Genomic DNA, 15,247 nt, shown 5'->3' on the forward strand with positions numbered 1-15,247 from the left:
TTCTTTTCTTTTCTTTTCTTTTCTTTTCTTTTCATTTTACTTGACAGGACAAAGAGAAATTGATAGGGGAAGGGAAGATAGAGAGGGGGAGAGAAAGAGAGACACCTGCAGCCCTGCTTCACACTTGAGTGGGCGAGCTCACCATCGGAGCCTCTCCTGAGCTCCCCAAGCAGTGGGAGGCCACCCAGAGCTCCAGGTCAGCCTCCGGCCCCACCCTGTGGGACCTGTGACAAGGGTGACACGAGTCTGAGTCGCTGAGTGTGTCCCCCGAATGTGAACAGTGTCAGAGTGTGCAGACCACTCTCACATGGGCCTGATGTCAAACATCATATGGATGGCAGGAGCTCCCCTCCTCCAGGAAGCCCTCTTGGGTGAATCATCACTAAGTCTTGCAGTCTCAGAGCCCCTCTTTGCTGCCTGGCATCCCTGGGGCTTCCCCCACGCCCAGACACCTGGCCCCCACCTTCCTTATGACCGTCTGTGCCCACCCTGACCCCCAGTTCCCCAGGGACCACAGTATAGCTTCTCTCCACTGTATTTATTGACTATTCCCAATGGTGGACCCACTCTCCTGGGTTCCTATCTTGTGGCCTCCAAAGATGGGCCTGTTGAGGTGCTCAGGGGAGGCCAGGAAGGCCTTGATGTTGGGCTGGGCACTGAGCCGCTCCACGTAGGCCGAGAGCAGGGGGAAGGCGCCCAGGCAGCCGGGGGCCAGGGCCTGGTGAGCCAGTAGCAGGTCCAGCAGGTTGTAGTCAGCAAAGGAGATCTGAGGGGCGAGGGCACAAAGGCGCTGGAGCCAGGCAGGGTCCCACCCCAGCCTCGGTTTACCTTTCTGGCAATCGGCATGCTCACCTGGTCGCCCACAAGGAAAGCCTGCCCGCCCTGGTTCTGGGCCAGCAGGGTCTCAAATGGCTTCAGGTGCCCGGGCAGCTCCTGGAGGTAGCGGGCCTTGCCCTGCTCCTGCGAAGGGATGGACCCTCTGGGTGAGGTGGGTGCCTGCACTGCCCCTCCCAGCCCAGTGCCCACAGCGACCCCACCCACATAGTTGTGGTGGATCAGGTGGCTGCAGTGCCTGCGAAGGTCCTCCACGCCGTCGTTGGCCATGTCCACCCTCGCGGCCTCCCGCGGATCTCTGCCGTAGAGCCCTGGGTGGCGGCCAGAGTGGGTGAGCTTGCCTGGGCATCCGGCCCGGGCCACTGCTGGGGACTCTCCCAGCGGCCCCAGTGGTGCAGGGGAGAGGGACGGTGGGGGCAGCGGGGCCTCTGTCCACCCACCTGGGCCCTGCAGGCCCTTGCCTGGGCCTGATCCCACCGCTCCCCCGCCTGCTCCTCCCGCCTCCCATCCTCTGGGACCCAGGCCTCCCTGTCTCTCTGGGCTGGGCCACCTCGGCCTCTGGGCTAGGAGTCACTCACCCAGGGTGCGGCCCAGGTGTCTCAGGATGGCATTGGACTGGTACAGGGTGAGGTCTCCGTCCTGGAACTTGGGGAGCTGCCCATACAGCTGGTGGGGAGGGGGGGACACAGGGTTCGCTGAGGGGTGCTGGCTCGCCCATCCCCACCCGCCCAGCTGCTGCCCAGCCCAGGCTGGTCACTCACACAGGTGGCTTTGAGTGGACCCTGCCGCCAGGCCTCCTTGGTCACCACCTCCTCCTGCCAGCTCTGACCCTGGTCTGCCAGCAGCATGCGTATGGCCTCACAGCGCCCTGGGAAAGGGCAGGGGACAGGGACATGGGGGAGGGCAGAGCACCACACAGAAACCTTCGTTTGCCCGCTTTATCTATTTACTTATCTATTTATTTATTTACTTGGCTGTTCAGCTTGGCTAGTGTTGGGGCCAGGGATCAAACCCAGGCCTCTCCCCTTCAACTCCGTGTTACTGCTGCGCCATTCCCCTGCAGTACAAGCTCAGCTTTAGAGCCGCTGGGGAAAGGATGCACGTGGAAGAAGGGAGTAGACTGTGGGCCCCTTAAGTCTTGCTGAAGGCAATGGAGCAGGAGACCCCAACCTCACAGCAGCCCAGGAGAACAGGGCCCAGGCCCTGCCCACAATCTGGTCCCGCCCCAAGGCTGGGCTACCTCCCCGACACGCAGATATCATCCTAGTTCCCGCCTCTGACTCCACCCCATTTCCAGGATACCTTAACCTGGAGCCCCCATTCCCTCCCCATCCTGCAAGGCCACGCCCCGCCTCCGGTGACCAAGCCCCGCCCAGATGCGGCCACGCCCCTACAACCAGGCCCCGCCCCCGTGGTCAGGCCCCGCCCCCGGTCCTGTGCCTCTCTCTAGCCCCGCCCCACCCATCACGTCCTGGTCCCTCACCCCCCCCCAAGTCTTGAGGGTCGAGGCCCAGGGATGATGCCCCCTCGTCCGCGCGCCCGCCCCGCAACTCCCGCCCCGGAGAGCAGCCTGGCTACCCGCCTGGGTCCCGCGGTCCCCTTTGTCCTCCTGAAGGGGCAGAGCCGCACCTCGCGCGGGGAAGTAGACGATGGTGTAGGGCGGCACTAGGAGAGACGGACAGACAGACAGAAAGTTCAAAGGGACCCCGAGAGGGGCCCCCACCTGGCTCCCCCACCCTCCGGACCCCACTCACTGGCCAGCCGAGGCGTCGCTGCAGGAAGTGGGGAGCAGCCGATCTGGGGTGGAGGTGTGCTCCACCCCCAGCCTCCCCGCCTCCCGCCTCCCGCCTCCCCGCCCAGGAGGCGCCCTGGGTCCCGGCAGGGCTGGGTGGGGCCCGAGCAGGCCCCGGGGGCCCACCTGCTGGCGCGCACCCTGAGGTGCATGCGCCCCGCCACACCTCTGTTGGCGCGGCTCCCTTTCCCGGGGACCAGAACCAGGAGCACGTAGGCGCCCAGCACTGCGCCTCAAGTGACTTCGATTGCAGCTCTGACTTGGTGCTGTCCTCTCCTCATTTTCCAGGGGCGCTCCAGGAAGCACAGAGAGGTTTACTGACTTTGCTAAAGTCACACAGTCAATCCGTGTTAGCCCCGGGCAGGGCTGGCTTCCCGGGGCTTGGCTTCTTTCTCTGGGAGGCCTTACACTTCCCCCAAACCTTGATGGAGCCTGAGTGTTGGGAGCTCTGGGGACACAATGCTCCCGGGAACATAGGCAGAGCTCCTCCACCTGCCAGGGCTGGGCGCCTCCCACCCCACGCCAATCCTGACCATCCCTCACCTGGTGGCTGGGAAACAAGAAAAAACAAGCTGCGCCTGACCAAGGCCTCCCTAAACCTGGGGGCGCCCGGCTCTCATCTGGCCCACAGCTGGCGAGCATCTGCTCCACACTTAGCCGCTTACAAAGGGCTTTTGCCTAAGCTTTCATGTCACTCCCCCTCCCCACACTCCAGGAGGGAGGGATCCCCAGACACAGGTCCTCCGTCTGCACCAGCAGCACCGACCTAGGGAGAAGGGACACCCCAGTCCTCTGGTTCTAGGCAGCCCACTCTGGGATCTCCTCCTGGGGCCCCCAGAAGCAGTTCTCCCAGCCCCCGGGTCAGACCCCTCCCTCAGTTCCCCCAACACGTGTAGACATCAGCACCTGCCTTTTTTTTTTTCTGCCTCCAGGGTTATTGCTGGGGCTGGGTGCCTGCACTACGAATCCACTGCTCCTGGAGATTATTTTTCCCATTTTGTTGCCCTTGTTGTTGTGCTTGTTGGAGTTGTTATTGTTGTCATAGCTGTTGTTGTTGTTGGATAGGACAGAGAGAAATGGAGAGAGGAGGGGAAGACAGAGAGGGGGAGAGAAAGATAGACACCTGCAGACCTGCTTCACCGCTTGTGAAGCAACCTCCTGCAGCTGGGGGCTCAAACTGGGATCCTTAGGCTGGCTCTTGCGCTTTGCACCACATGCGCTTAACCCACTGCACTACTGCCCGACTCCCCAGCGCCTGCCTTTGACGGAGTCCTAAATCTATATAAACATCCCTCTTACCATATAAACTTCACCCTATAAAGGGTATGTGCCTCGGATTTGACTGTACTCAGTGCATTGGATCTGTCATCACAACTGTCAAATTCCCACAAAATTTCATCACACTCCTGAACCATGTGGCCTGGGGGGTGGCACAGCAGATGAACCCTGGGATTCACAACTATACGGTGCCAAGATTGGTCCTCAGAGTCACATGGGCCTAGGCTCTCTCTCCTTTCTCCCAAGCCAATAATCAAAGAAGGAGAAGCAGCAGCCCAGGGCCAGTCAGAAGCCGAAGCCGCCGTCATTTCTCATTCTCAAACCCAGGCAAACACTCTTTTCCGTCTCTGGCTTTGCCTCAACTGGCCTTTGCCCTAAGAGGGGTAACACACTCTGCTTTTTACGGAGCATCATGGCCTCAAGGTGCGTGAAGCCTGAGCCCATGTTAGTCACCATTGTCGTCTGTGGTCAGAGGGGCTGCACTGTAGGGCCATATTTGGTGCGTCTCTGAGGTGTGTGTGTGTGTGTGTGTGTGTGTGTGTGTGTGTGTGTAACACACCTCTGGGTAGACTGTGTTTTCAGTTCTGCTGGATGTCTATACCTCTGAGTGGAACTGCTGGGCCTCATGGTGTTTTGTTTTGAATGCACTGGGTGGGGTTGTCAGGAACGGAAAGGGGAAGGGTACCATTTTTGTTTTCAGATGAGTGTTGGGGTATGTAAGTCTTCATCCCTATCCCGATCAGTATGAAGCACCCACCGGGTATGCGCCATGGAGGGAGATAACAATATAGGTGTGACATGCCCCCTCTACTCTTTGAGTGAAGAAGATAAGATTTTCCCAGGAATCCAGCCATCTGCTAAACTCTACCTGTCTGTCTGCCTACTTGTCTCTCTGGTCAACCACCCAGCAACTAGATATTTCGCTAACAGTCCATCAACACACACACACACTCATACACACACTCATCTGTCCATGTCACTGACAATCTAGCCCATATGCACCCTCCATGTCTGAGCCCTCCCCATGTGCCAGGAGCCTGCTGGGCTCTCCAGCGTTTAGTGTTCATGAAGGCAGACAGTCTTTCCACATGAGGAACCAGTGCCTGACCTTCAGAGCTTCTCTGTGACCTTGAGGACAAGGTCTCGGGGCATTGTTTGCAGGGACTTCCCAGAGGCACAGCCTGGCTCCAGGGTGACACACAGCAGATGCTCAGCTGTCCTTTGCTGGAGAGTCGACCCCTGGGATTCTGCTCTCAGCTGCAGCTGCAGCTCCCCGAGTGAACCTCATCTCCCCTGTGCGCTCCTGTGTACCCCACCATGTGCCCTGCAGATTCCAGCCCCTGGCAGCCCAGAGTTCATGACTGATCACTGCAGGAACCCCAGCCCACCCCCAGTGCCTGGTGCGGGTTAAACCTGGGTGGCCAGAAGCCCAGGAAGTGGCACCGTTGCTAGAGCACTGGACTCTCAAGCATGAGGTCTTGAGTTCAAGCCCAGGCATTGAATATACCAGAGTGATGCTCTGCTTCTCTCTCTCCTTTCCCTCTCATTAATAAATGAGTATAGCTTTAAAAAAAAAAAAAAAAAAAACAACGAAAGAGCACTGGTAGGCAATGCCAGGGATATCCCCAAGTCATGGGCCTGGCCTCCTCTATGAGGGCCCCCGATGCCCAGCACTCAGGGGCGAGGGACATTGGAGGGCATCCTTGGAGCCGGGTTTTCCTGAAGGGCACCCAGGTAAGTGGACAGGATCTGGCCTCTGGGCTGACCCCGCCCCCCACCCCCGTCGCTAGCCCTCTCCACAAGGAAACCAGGCCCAGCTAGCTCAGGTGGCAGGTGTCTGGGGGATCTGGTTCCCGTGACAAAGTCTGGTGGGGGGTGAGGGTGATGAATGAATCATGAAGGGCCTGGCGTGAGGCCGGGCAGGATGCTGACCTCGTTCCGGGGTGAGGAGTAGGCTCGGGCTGGTGAGTGGGCTGGGGGCTGAGCACAAGGGACCCCCCCCTAAGGTGGGAGGCAAGTGCTGGCAGGAGATGGGGAGGCACAGAGGGGTCCCCAGCTTGGGACGAGACGGGGTATGTGGTAGGGAAGGGTCTTTGGTCTGGGGGGACTGTGACAAAAGAGTAAGACCGTGGAGGGACAGACAGACCAACAGGAGAAAGAGTCACAGTGGTGTGTGTGTGGGGAGGGGGCATCCAGCAGAGCTGGGCAGGGCTGTGTCCTTGCGTCCAGAGGAGCACCTTGGGTGGGGGTGGTGGGGAGAGGGTCAGGAAGCGGAGGTCTGTGGGGTCTGCAGGGACATGGAGGTGCAGGGAGGTGATTGTGTGAGGGACATGAGAACCAGGAAAAATGATGGGGCCTGGGGGGCCCAGGAGGACCTCAGCCACAGGCACCCAGAAAGGTACTCTCCCACAGGACTGGGGGTACTGCAGCGGGTCCCCTGGCGACTGGAGGTGCCAAGCCCTGGGCCCCATGGCCCTCCCGCAGGGCCCAGCAGAAGGCAGTCAAGCCTCGGGGGACCCCTGCCCCTGTGCCAGCTCTCCAGGACCTAGCAGGGACCCTGTCAGCCCCACAGCCGACAGGAGAGCACGCCTCCGGGAGCTTGAGGCCCAGGTGCATGCGGCCTACGGTCAGGTAAAGGCAGAAGGGCCAGCTCAGGGGGGCCCCCCTCTTGCCCACTGGGGGCCTGGGGCTGAGTGCAGGGAGGGGCTTGGACTGATGAGTGGATGGGGGTTGTCCACCCAGGAGGGAGGCTAGCACCTGCCCCCCCTCTGTGCTCACTGAACTCCGTTGTCAGCCCACAGAATCCAGACTTTACACAAGGGTCGGGGGCATGCAGGCGGGGGGCAAGAGAGAGGTGAGAGCCAGAGTGGCCGCAGGGAGGGCCAAGGGGTCCTGGGTCCAGGCTGCCCCAGGAAGGGGCGGGAGGGGGCGCTCCTTCCAGAATCCAGACCTGGTCCTCCTGTGGAGGAGATGGGGGTGGGGGACAGACCCTCAGAGCAAGCAGGCTGTATCTTCAGGGGGCCCTGGAGCCCAGTGTGCCCCCCTCACTCACAGAGATGCTCAGAGATAATCTCGGATTAGAGCCCAAGCCCCCCTGCCCACCCGCCTCACATCTCGCCACAAAACCCCAGGGCAATGCCCGCAGTTCCCCCCCCTCTCCCGGGACCAGCTGGGCAGTGGGAGCTCCCCAAATCGCTGAGGCCCAGCCACCGCCACCCCACACCCCTGGCTCTGCAGCCCTGCCATGCTCCCAGCAGCCATGGGGAACTGTGCCAAGGGGCCCCGGCACCATGGGCTCAAGGTAGGGGAGTGGCGTGGGGGGCCCTGGCCAGAAGGTTGGGCCAGACCTGGGGGGGGGCGCAGAGCCCTGTCTGGGGACCCAACTGGAATTAGAGGTTCAGCCAAGAAATAGGGGTTCTGTTGTGCTCCCCCCAACAGAGCCCCTCCATCCCCCACTCTCAGCTGCAACAAAATCTTTTATTTTTGTTTGCTTATTTATTTATTTTTCCCAGAGCTCTGTTCAGCTCTGGCTGCTGGTGTTGTTGGGGACTGAATGTGGAAACACAGAGCCTCAGGCGTGGGGGTCTTTTTGTAGAACCACTGTGCTGTCTCCCCAACCTTAGTTTATTTATTTATTTCTTTATTTGTCACCAAGAGATGGTGTGGTGTGTGTGTGTGTGTGTGTGTGTGTGTGTGTGTGTGTGTGTGTCTCCACTGTTCCAGGTTGACTTTTTCAGAAAGACAGAAAGAGAAGAGAGGAGGGAGAAAGAGAAGAGAGAGAGAGAGAAGAGAAGAGAGGAGAGGAGAAGAGAGGAGAGGAGAGGAGAAGAGAGGAGAGAGAAGCCAGTGTGTGTGTGTGTGGGGGGGGGCTGGGGTGGCAGCCAGGTCTAGAGCCTAACAAAGCAGGTGCCCTCCCAGAGGAGCTGTCCTGTCCCACTAGCCAGTCTTTTAAAAAATGTGTTTTGTGCTTTAATGAAAAAGAACAAGAGAACTAGAGCCCAGTGCTGGCATGGGCAGTGCCAGGGATAGAACCTGACCCTTGGGAAGGCCAGTGTGGTGCCCTCCCCCAGAGCCACACCCCCGGCCAGTTGAGATGGAGTTTAAGGGCTTCCCTGGCCCCTGGCTTGCTTTCTCTCTTTCTTTCTCTTTCTATTTTATTTGATAGGACAGAGAATTGAAAGGGGAGGGGGGAGAGAGAGACACAGAGAGAGAGAGACCTGCAGCCCTGCTTCACTGCTTGTGAAGACTGTGCAGGTAGAGACTGGGGGCTTGAACCCGTGTCTTGTGCTTGGTAAAGTGTGCTATCAACTGTGTGTGCCAGCACCCAGCTCCCCAGCCCCTGGCTCTCTGAGGGACTCTGGCCAAGTTCCTCGCTTTCCCTGGACCTGGGAGAGATGTGGAGAGGGCAGCCGTCCCTGTCCCGGCCCCCAGCTCCGGGCTCACGGCAGGCTCTGCTCAGGGGCACTGGTACCGGCCCAGCTCTCCCCCTGCGGGTTCCTGCCCCAGCCGGGGTCCCAGTTCCTGCCCTGAGGAGCCCAGGGGTCCTGGGGTGCGGGGCTACTCCGTGCTCAACAGCCTGGTGGGGCCCGCCTGCGTCTTCCTGCGGCCCAGCATCGCCGCCACCCAGCTCGTATGTATGGCCTCCTGCCACCGTTGCCCCTGTGCACTGCCCACCCAGCTTGGCTCTCCTGGGGGGTGGTCTCTGAGCAGGGACATCAGACCCAATGGGCAGGAAGGGCTGGAGAGGTTGGGATGAGACCAGAGCCAGATCCCAGGAAGAGAGAATCAGGGGCAGAGAAATGTCACCGCACCCGTGTGGGCAGGCAGGGTCCCCAGAAAGCAGAGAACAAGAGAGAGGCCGAGGCCATGCCTGCCCCCACCCCCACCCTCAGCCCAGGAAACAGGGGGCCTAAAGTGGGAGGGGGAGGGGCCCCAGCAGGTGGCGGGGGGTGGGGGGGGGCCCTCCATGCCTAGGCCAGTGGGCAGACCCAGTGTGTGTGAGCACATTGTGCGGGGCCAGCTGGGGACTCCCACGGAAGCAGAGTGTGTGGGTGGCCCAGGAATTCCTAATTGCTCAGTGTGCCCCTCCTCCCTCACCCCCCTCGCCAGGACCGGGAGTTGCGACCAGAAGAGATTGAAGGTAAAGGGTTTGGGAAAGAAGTGGGGGCTTCTGGGGGGGGGCAGGAGGCTGCAGGACTGCGGTAAGGAGACCCGGGGATGGAGTGCCCTCAGAGAGCCCGGTTCGGCTGCCAGGAGGGCATCATCACCGAGCACCCACTAGGCACCCACTGCGTGAGCCCGGGGCAGGTGGGACGCGGGGCTCTGGTCTGAATGGATGCAGGACCGTGGGGGGCGGGGGCACATTCAGAGGGAAGACAGCCTGGACAGGTGACAGCAGAGGGACAGCCTCCAGAAAGTCACCCCCACGTGGTCAGGAATCCCTCTCCTTCTCCCTCAAACCACCCCCCCCCAGCATGCATTTATTTTTCTTTTAAAGACTTTTTAATATATTTATTTATTTATTTTCCCTTTTGTTGCCTTGTTGTTTTTATTGTTGTAGTTATTATTGTTGTTGATGTCATTGTTGTTGGATAGCACAGAGAGAAATGGAGAGAGATGGGGAAGACAGAGACAGGGTGAGAAAGACAGACACCTGCAGACCTGCTTCACCACCTGTGAAGCGACTCCCCTGCAGGTGGAGAGCTGGGGGCTCGAACCAGGATCCTTATGCCGGTCCTTGTGCTTTGTGCCACGTGCGCTTAACCCACTGCGCTACCGCCCGACCCCCACGCATATTCTTATGACTTCAGGCTGTGTTTTCATTCAGGGCCAGAGAGATATCACAACCCTGAAACTTCTGCTGCCTTAGCACCTCCCAATCTGTGCTGAGGCTCGAACCCGGCTTGTGCACGTGGCTATGCAGGCACCCTACCTACCCAGTGAGCTACCCAGTGATCCTTCACTGAGAGTTTCTTTTTTCCCACCAGGTTACTGTTGGGGCTCAGTGCCTGCACTACAAATCTACCACTTCCCATGGCCATTTTTTCCCCTTTGAATTTATTTATTTTCCCTTGTTTTTCATTTGCTAGGACAGAGAGAAAATGAGAGAGGAGGGGGGGAGAGGGAGAGAGAGAGACACCTGGAGCACCGCTTTACTGCAAATGGGGAGCAGGGGCTTGAACCCAGGTCTGTGCGTATGAGAACATGTGCGCTTAACCAGGTGTGCCGCTGGCCAGTTCTGTCCTGCTTTTTTTTGTTTGTTTGCTTGCTTTAAGATTTATTTTTTATTATTATTTTTAAAATATTTATTTATTCCCTTTTGTTGCCCTTGTTGTTTTATTGTTGTAGTTAGTATTGTTGTCATTGCTGGATAGGACAGAGAGAAATGGAGAGAGGAGGGGAAGACAGAGAGGGGGAGAGAAAGACAGACACCTGCAGACCTGCTTCACTGCCTGTGAAGCGACTCCCCTGCAGGTGGGGAGCCGGGGGGCTTAAACCGGGATCCTTACACCGGTCCTTGAGCTGTGTGCCATGTGCGCTTAACCCACTGTGCTACCGCCCGACCCTGTTTATTATTTAAATCACATGAAAGAGCAGTTCAGGAGGTGGTGCGCTGGTCAAACACTGGACTCTCGAGCATGGGGGTCCTGAGTTCAGTACCTGACATCCCAGGTGCCAGGGTAGTGCTCTGGTTCTCTCTCCCTTTCTATTTTAATGCATAAATCAATAAATCATATGGGGGAGGCAGAGACAGCATAATAGTGCTGCAAATAAACTTTCCTGCCTGAGATTCTGAGGTCCCAGGTTCAATTCCCAGCACCACCATAAGCCAGAGCTGAGCATGGCTCTGGGAAAAGTAATAAATAAACCACATGAATGACAGTTTCACACCAGAGAGAAGCCAGAGCCTCACTCTGGTATGTGCAGCACCAGGGACTGAAGCAGGACCCTTAGACACGCAAGCTCTCCACCCACTGAGCTGGTCTCCTTGACAGGAATCTGTCTTCTCCTTCTTCTTTTTAAAGACAGCCTTGCCTTTTCTCTTTTTTATTCTATAATGCAGTGCAGGACATCAAAACCAGGGTCTTACATATGCACATTACCACTGAGCCTCCCTCTCTCTTGTCCCTCATATGCACAAGAGAGAGACAGAGAGATTGAGAGACAAAGAAAAGCACTTCTCTACCATCCAGGAGTCCTTGCTGCTCCAGCTGGTGCTGGGGACTGAGCCCAGAGCCTCACACATGCCAGCCAGGTGCTCTGCTCAATGAGTCACCACACCCCATCCCATCTTTTTTTCTGGTTTTCTCCGTTCTCTCCTTCCTCTCCCCCTATCTTCGTGTTCACTGCTGCACTCTCACCGCCTTACTCTCAGAGCTCGGCACACAGCAGGTGCTTCTCATGCCTTTGTTGAATGAGTGAATGCACAAATCTCCTATGCAAAGGTCCTGGGGCAGCAGGATGGGACCAAGAGAAGGGTGAGCTGGTCCAGGCGGAGCCAGGGACGGGGGCCATGGGGGGAAGGACTGACCCTGCCCCACCCGGCAGAGCTGCAGACCGCCTTCCAGGAGTTCGACCGGGACCGGGATGGCTACATCGGCTACCGGGAGCTGGGCGCCTGCATGCGGACGCTGGGCTACATGCCCACCGAGATGGAGCTCATTGAGATTTCCCAGCAGATCAGTAGGTGCCCGGACCCCAGGGGACAGGGCCTCAGCCACTTGCTCTCCAGGGCCCAGAGCTAGGTCCTTGTCAGCACATAGTCTCCTTGGGAGGGGAGTGGGGAGGGGGAACAGAGAGCATCACCCTGCTTTGTGGACAGGACAACAGGCTCTGAACATGTCCCCGGGACCAAGAATTGAACTCAGACAGACTCTTTAGGAAAAGAGGTGCAGGGCAGCGGTGCACCAGGTAGAGAGCACACGTCACCATACACAACAACTCAGGTTTGAGACCCCGCTCCCCATCTGCAGGGGGGACGCTTCATAACTGGTGAAGCAGGGCTGCAGGTATCTCTCTGTCTCTCTCCCTCTCTATCTCCCACTCCTCTCCATTTCTCTCTGTCCTGTGCAATAAAATAGTGGGGAAAATATAGCCACTGGGAACTGTGGATTTGTACTATTGGCACCAAGCCCCAACCATAGCACAGGTGTCTATTAAAAATGATAATAAATATATATATATATATATATATATATATATGGGGAATCCCTAGAGGTTTGGGGTGAGTGGGTTTCCACATTTTGGCCAGTCCCAGGCCACAGACACAGCTAACCCGGCCTGGGGGCGGGCAGGGCAGGGGGGCAGGATAGGGAGCTTCAAGGTGGGGAGATGAGCCCAGCAGCCAGGCCTGGCCGGGGTCTCTGACGGGCCGGCCCCCAGGCGGCGGGAAGGTGGACTTCGAAGATTTCGTGGAGCTGATGGGCCCCAAGCTGCTGGCGGAGACGGCGGACATGATCGGGGTCCGGGAGCTGCGGGACGCCTTCCGGGAGGTGTGGCCGGGCAGTGGGCAGCGGGCAGTGGGCAGCGGGCAGCGGGTGGGCCCAGGGACTGGGAGAGTCATGACCCAATGCTCCCCACCCCCCAGTTTGACACCAACGGCGATGGGCGCATCAGCCTGGGTGAGCTGCGGGCAGCACTCAAGGCCCTGCTGGGCGAGCGTCTCAGCCAGCGGGAGGTGGACGAGATCCTGCACGACGTCGACCTCAACGGGGACGGCCTGGTGGACTTTGAAGGTACTCCGCCATCTGCCCCGGTGCGCGCCCACCCCGGGCGCACCAATCATTCTCCTGCTGGTCCGGGGTGCTCGTCCCAGACACCAGCCCCTCTTTGCTGCCCCAGGACCTTTCCACACGCTGTCCCTGTGGTTTTGTTTATTAAAGATATTCACGGGGAGTCAGCTGGGCGGTAGCACAACAAGTTAAGTGCAGGTGGATCCCGGTTCGAGCCCCCGGCTCCCCACCTGCAGGGGGGTCACTTCACAGGCAGTGAAGCAGGTCTGCAGGTGTCTGTCTTTCTCTCCCCCTCTCTGTCTTCCCCTCCTCTCTCCATTTCTCTCTGTCCTATCCAACAACGATAACAATACTAACTACAACAATAAGACAACAAGTGCAACAAAAGGGAATAAATAAATACTAAAAATAAATAAATATATTTTTAAAATATATTTACGAGAGGGGTGGGCAGTAGTGCACCAAGTTAAACGCACATAGTGTGAAGCACAAGGACCGGCACAATGGTCCCAGTTCGAGCCCCCGGCTCACCACCTGCTGCAGGGGAGTCGCTTCACAGACGGTGAAGCAGGTCCGCAGGTGTCTTTCCTTTTCTTTCCCATCTTACCTTCCCTTTCTTGATTTCTCTCTGTTCTATCCAATAACAACAAGAGCAACAAAATGGGGAGGAAAATAAAAAAGGTCTCCAGGAGCAGTGGATTCATAGTGCAGGCACTGAGCTCCAGTGATAACCCTGGAGGCAAAAAAAAGAAAAAGAAAAACATATTTATGAGACAGGAAAGATACATAATGGTTATGCAAGATAACATAATAGTTATACAAGTAGACTTTCCTGCCTGAGGTTCCCAGGTCCCAGGTTCAATTCCCCATACCACCATAAAATAGCAATAATTAATAAAAGATATTTATTGATTAGAGGGAGGGGGAAACAGAGCATCACTCAGGCACGTGTGATGCTGGGAATGGAACTCAGGACCCCCTGCTTGAGAGTCCGACACCTTGTCCACTGCGCCACACCCTGGGGCTTGAAGTACTAGCTACTCCTTTAACCACATGCCCGGAAAGGATTTCTTTCTTCTTTTCTTTCTGCCACTGGGGTTTTGCAGGACGTTCCACCTGTGTGTTTCCACTGCTTCAGAAGACTGTAGTGTTTCTCCTTTCAGTCACAAATAGAGAAAGAGAGGGAGACTACACAGCACCACGTCACCACTGGTGAAGCTTCCCCAGTGCACAGTACTTCTGAGTGGGGCTAGAGGCTTACACTGGGTCTCTAGTACGATCAAGTGTGTATTCTACCAGGGGGAGACAGAGAGGGAGAGAGACAGACACCTGCGGCCCTGCTCCACCACTAGGGAAGCTTCTCCCCTGCCGGTCCTCACCTGGGTCCTTGTGCATTGTAACGTGTGCCACCACCACCACCACCCCGTTTTTAATTATCTATTTCCATGAGAGAGACCGGAGTCAGCTCTGGCTTATGGGGTAGCAGGATGGTTCCTGGGGCCTCCGGTGCATCAGTCCTGCACTCTGATGGTGAGCTGTCTGCGAGATCTCCGTCTTCAAAGAATGGGGGGGGGGGATGTAGCTCAGTAGTAAAGTGTCTGTGGTGTCATAGGTGTGAGGTCCTGAGTTTGAACGTGTGGGTCCCACACTCCCTCAATTAAAGTAAAATGGATGGGGGTGGGGTGGGGTGGGGCGGGTGCCAGGCTTTCAGCCACCTGTGTTCTCCCAGGGGCCCCCAGTAGCTGGAGGAGAATGTGGGCGCTTAGCAAAAGGAAGTGAAAGGAGTGGAGACGAATCCGGAACGGGCCCTTTCTCTACCTGAAATTCCCCAACAGAATAAACCCAGGAAGCCAGGGTGTTCCTGAGCTTCCTGGCAGTCGGAGCAAGGAGGTAAATAGGTGTGGTCACACAGGCACGTGTGGCCGCTGGACAGAAGTCCTCTTCTTCTATTTTTTAATTGGATAAAGACAGAGGAAAAATTGAGAGGGGAGGGGGAGACAGAGAGAGACAGACACACTGCGGCTCTGCTTAACCACACGTGAAGCTTTCCCCCTGCAGGTGAGCAGTGGGGGCTTGAACCCAGGTCACACTGTAGTGTATTAATCAGGTAGTAGCTTAACCAGGTGCGCCACCGCCTAGCCCCCGAATGCCCTCTTCCTACCCGAGACTGGTCCTCTCCCAGACCGAGGAGACCCTTCTCTGCAGACCTCTGATGGCACTCCCTCCGCTCTGAGGCTGCCAGTCTGGCCTACCCTTGTCAGATCCAGGGAGCGCGCTGACACCCTGGCCTTGTCCCCACAGAGTTCGTGCGAATGATGTCTCGTTGAGTCTGCGCAGAAGGTGGAGTAGGTCTGCCGCAAGGGACCACAGCCCCCGGACCTCCTGCCAGAGACCCTGCAGCTGCTCTCTGCCCCAGTGCAGCGCTCACCGCCTCAGCCCCAGCCCAGCCTTCCACCCAGCCCCGTGCTGTCTCGGCAATAAAGTGTCTTCAGAGCTGGCAGTACCCAGCATGGGCGCCCCCAAATGTAGTCTGTGGCCACCAGCTTCCTCAGCTGGGAGCTCAGGGTGGGCTGGAGCCTCTCTGGATTTGAACCTAGAAAGAACTCAGTCT

General features: G+C 57.7%; 2 protein-coding genes across 3 annotated transcripts; one reads left to right on the plus strand and one right to left on the minus strand.

Moving 5' to 3' along the window:
- Positions 1 to 523: 523 nt before the first annotated feature.
- LOC103109676 (glutathione S-transferase P-like) lies at positions 524 to 2,793 on the minus strand. Of its 2 annotated transcripts, XM_060175931.1 has the most exons (8): positions 2,589 to 2,793; positions 2,464 to 2,499; positions 1,805 to 1,891; positions 1,596 to 1,702; positions 1,413 to 1,500; positions 1,042 to 1,145; positions 853 to 960; positions 524 to 766 (listed from the first exon to the last, which is right to left on the minus strand). In XM_060175931.1, exons 1-8 carry the CDS (start codon positions 2,776 to 2,778, stop codon positions 539 to 541), a joined length of 948 nt encoding a protein of 315 aa, XP_060031914.1. In that variant the 5' UTR covers positions 2,779 to 2,793; the 3' UTR covers positions 524 to 538. The 2 variants fall into 2 exon arrangements, with proteins under 2 accessions (XP_060031914.1, XP_016041761.2); XM_016186275.2 differs by lacking the exon at positions 1,805 to 1,891.
- A 3,580-nt stretch (positions 2,794 to 6,373) lies between these two features.
- Positions 6,374 to 15,124, plus strand: CABP2 (calcium binding protein 2). Its single transcript, XM_007518671.2, has 6 exons — positions 6,374 to 6,535; positions 9,014 to 9,044; positions 11,453 to 11,587; positions 12,287 to 12,396; positions 12,492 to 12,639; positions 14,938 to 15,124. The coding sequence occupies exons 1-6, from the start codon at positions 6,374 to 6,376 to the stop codon at positions 14,961 to 14,963; spliced, it is 612 nt and encodes a 203-aa protein (XP_007518733.1). The 3' UTR covers positions 14,964 to 15,124.
- The last annotated feature ends 123 nt before the right edge of the window (positions 15,125 to 15,247 follow it).

Source organism: Erinaceus europaeus, chromosome 17 (assembly GCF_950295315.1).
Source record: "Erinaceus europaeus chromosome 17, mEriEur2.1, whole genome shotgun sequence".
In the NCBI taxonomy this organism is placed as follows: domain Eukaryota; kingdom Metazoa; phylum Chordata; class Mammalia; order Eulipotyphla; family Erinaceidae; genus Erinaceus; species Erinaceus europaeus.

What these genes read in the sequence shown, in the direction of transcription:
- LOC103109676 (XM_060175931.1), bottom strand. Translation starts at nt 2,778, where the DNA reads ATGCACCTCAGGGTGCGCGCCAGCAGGTGGGCCCCCGGGGCCTGCTCG. An exon ending in GTCCACTCAAAGCCACCTGT is followed by an intron (nt 1,501 to 1,595) that starts GTGAGTGACCAG and finishes CCTCCCCACCAG; the next exon opens with CTGTATGGGCAGCTCCCCAA. An exon ending in ACCTGATCCACCACAACTAT is followed by an intron (nt 961 to 1,041) that starts GTGGGTGGGGTC and finishes ATCCCTTCGCAG; the next exon opens with GAGCAGGGCAAGGCCCGCTA.
- CABP2 (XM_007518671.2), top strand. Translation starts at nt 6,374, where the DNA reads ATGGCCCTCCCGCAGGGCCCAGCAGAAGGCAGTCAAGCCTCGGGGGAC. An exon ending in GCGACCAGAAGAGATTGAAG is followed by an intron (nt 9,045 to 11,452) that starts GTAAAGGGTTTG and finishes CCCACCCGGCAG; the next exon opens with AGCTGCAGACCGCCTTCCAG. An exon ending in TGAGATTTCCCAGCAGATCA is followed by an intron (nt 11,588 to 12,286) that starts GTAGGTGCCCGG and finishes GCCGGCCCCCAG; the next exon opens with GCGGCGGGAAGGTGGACTTC.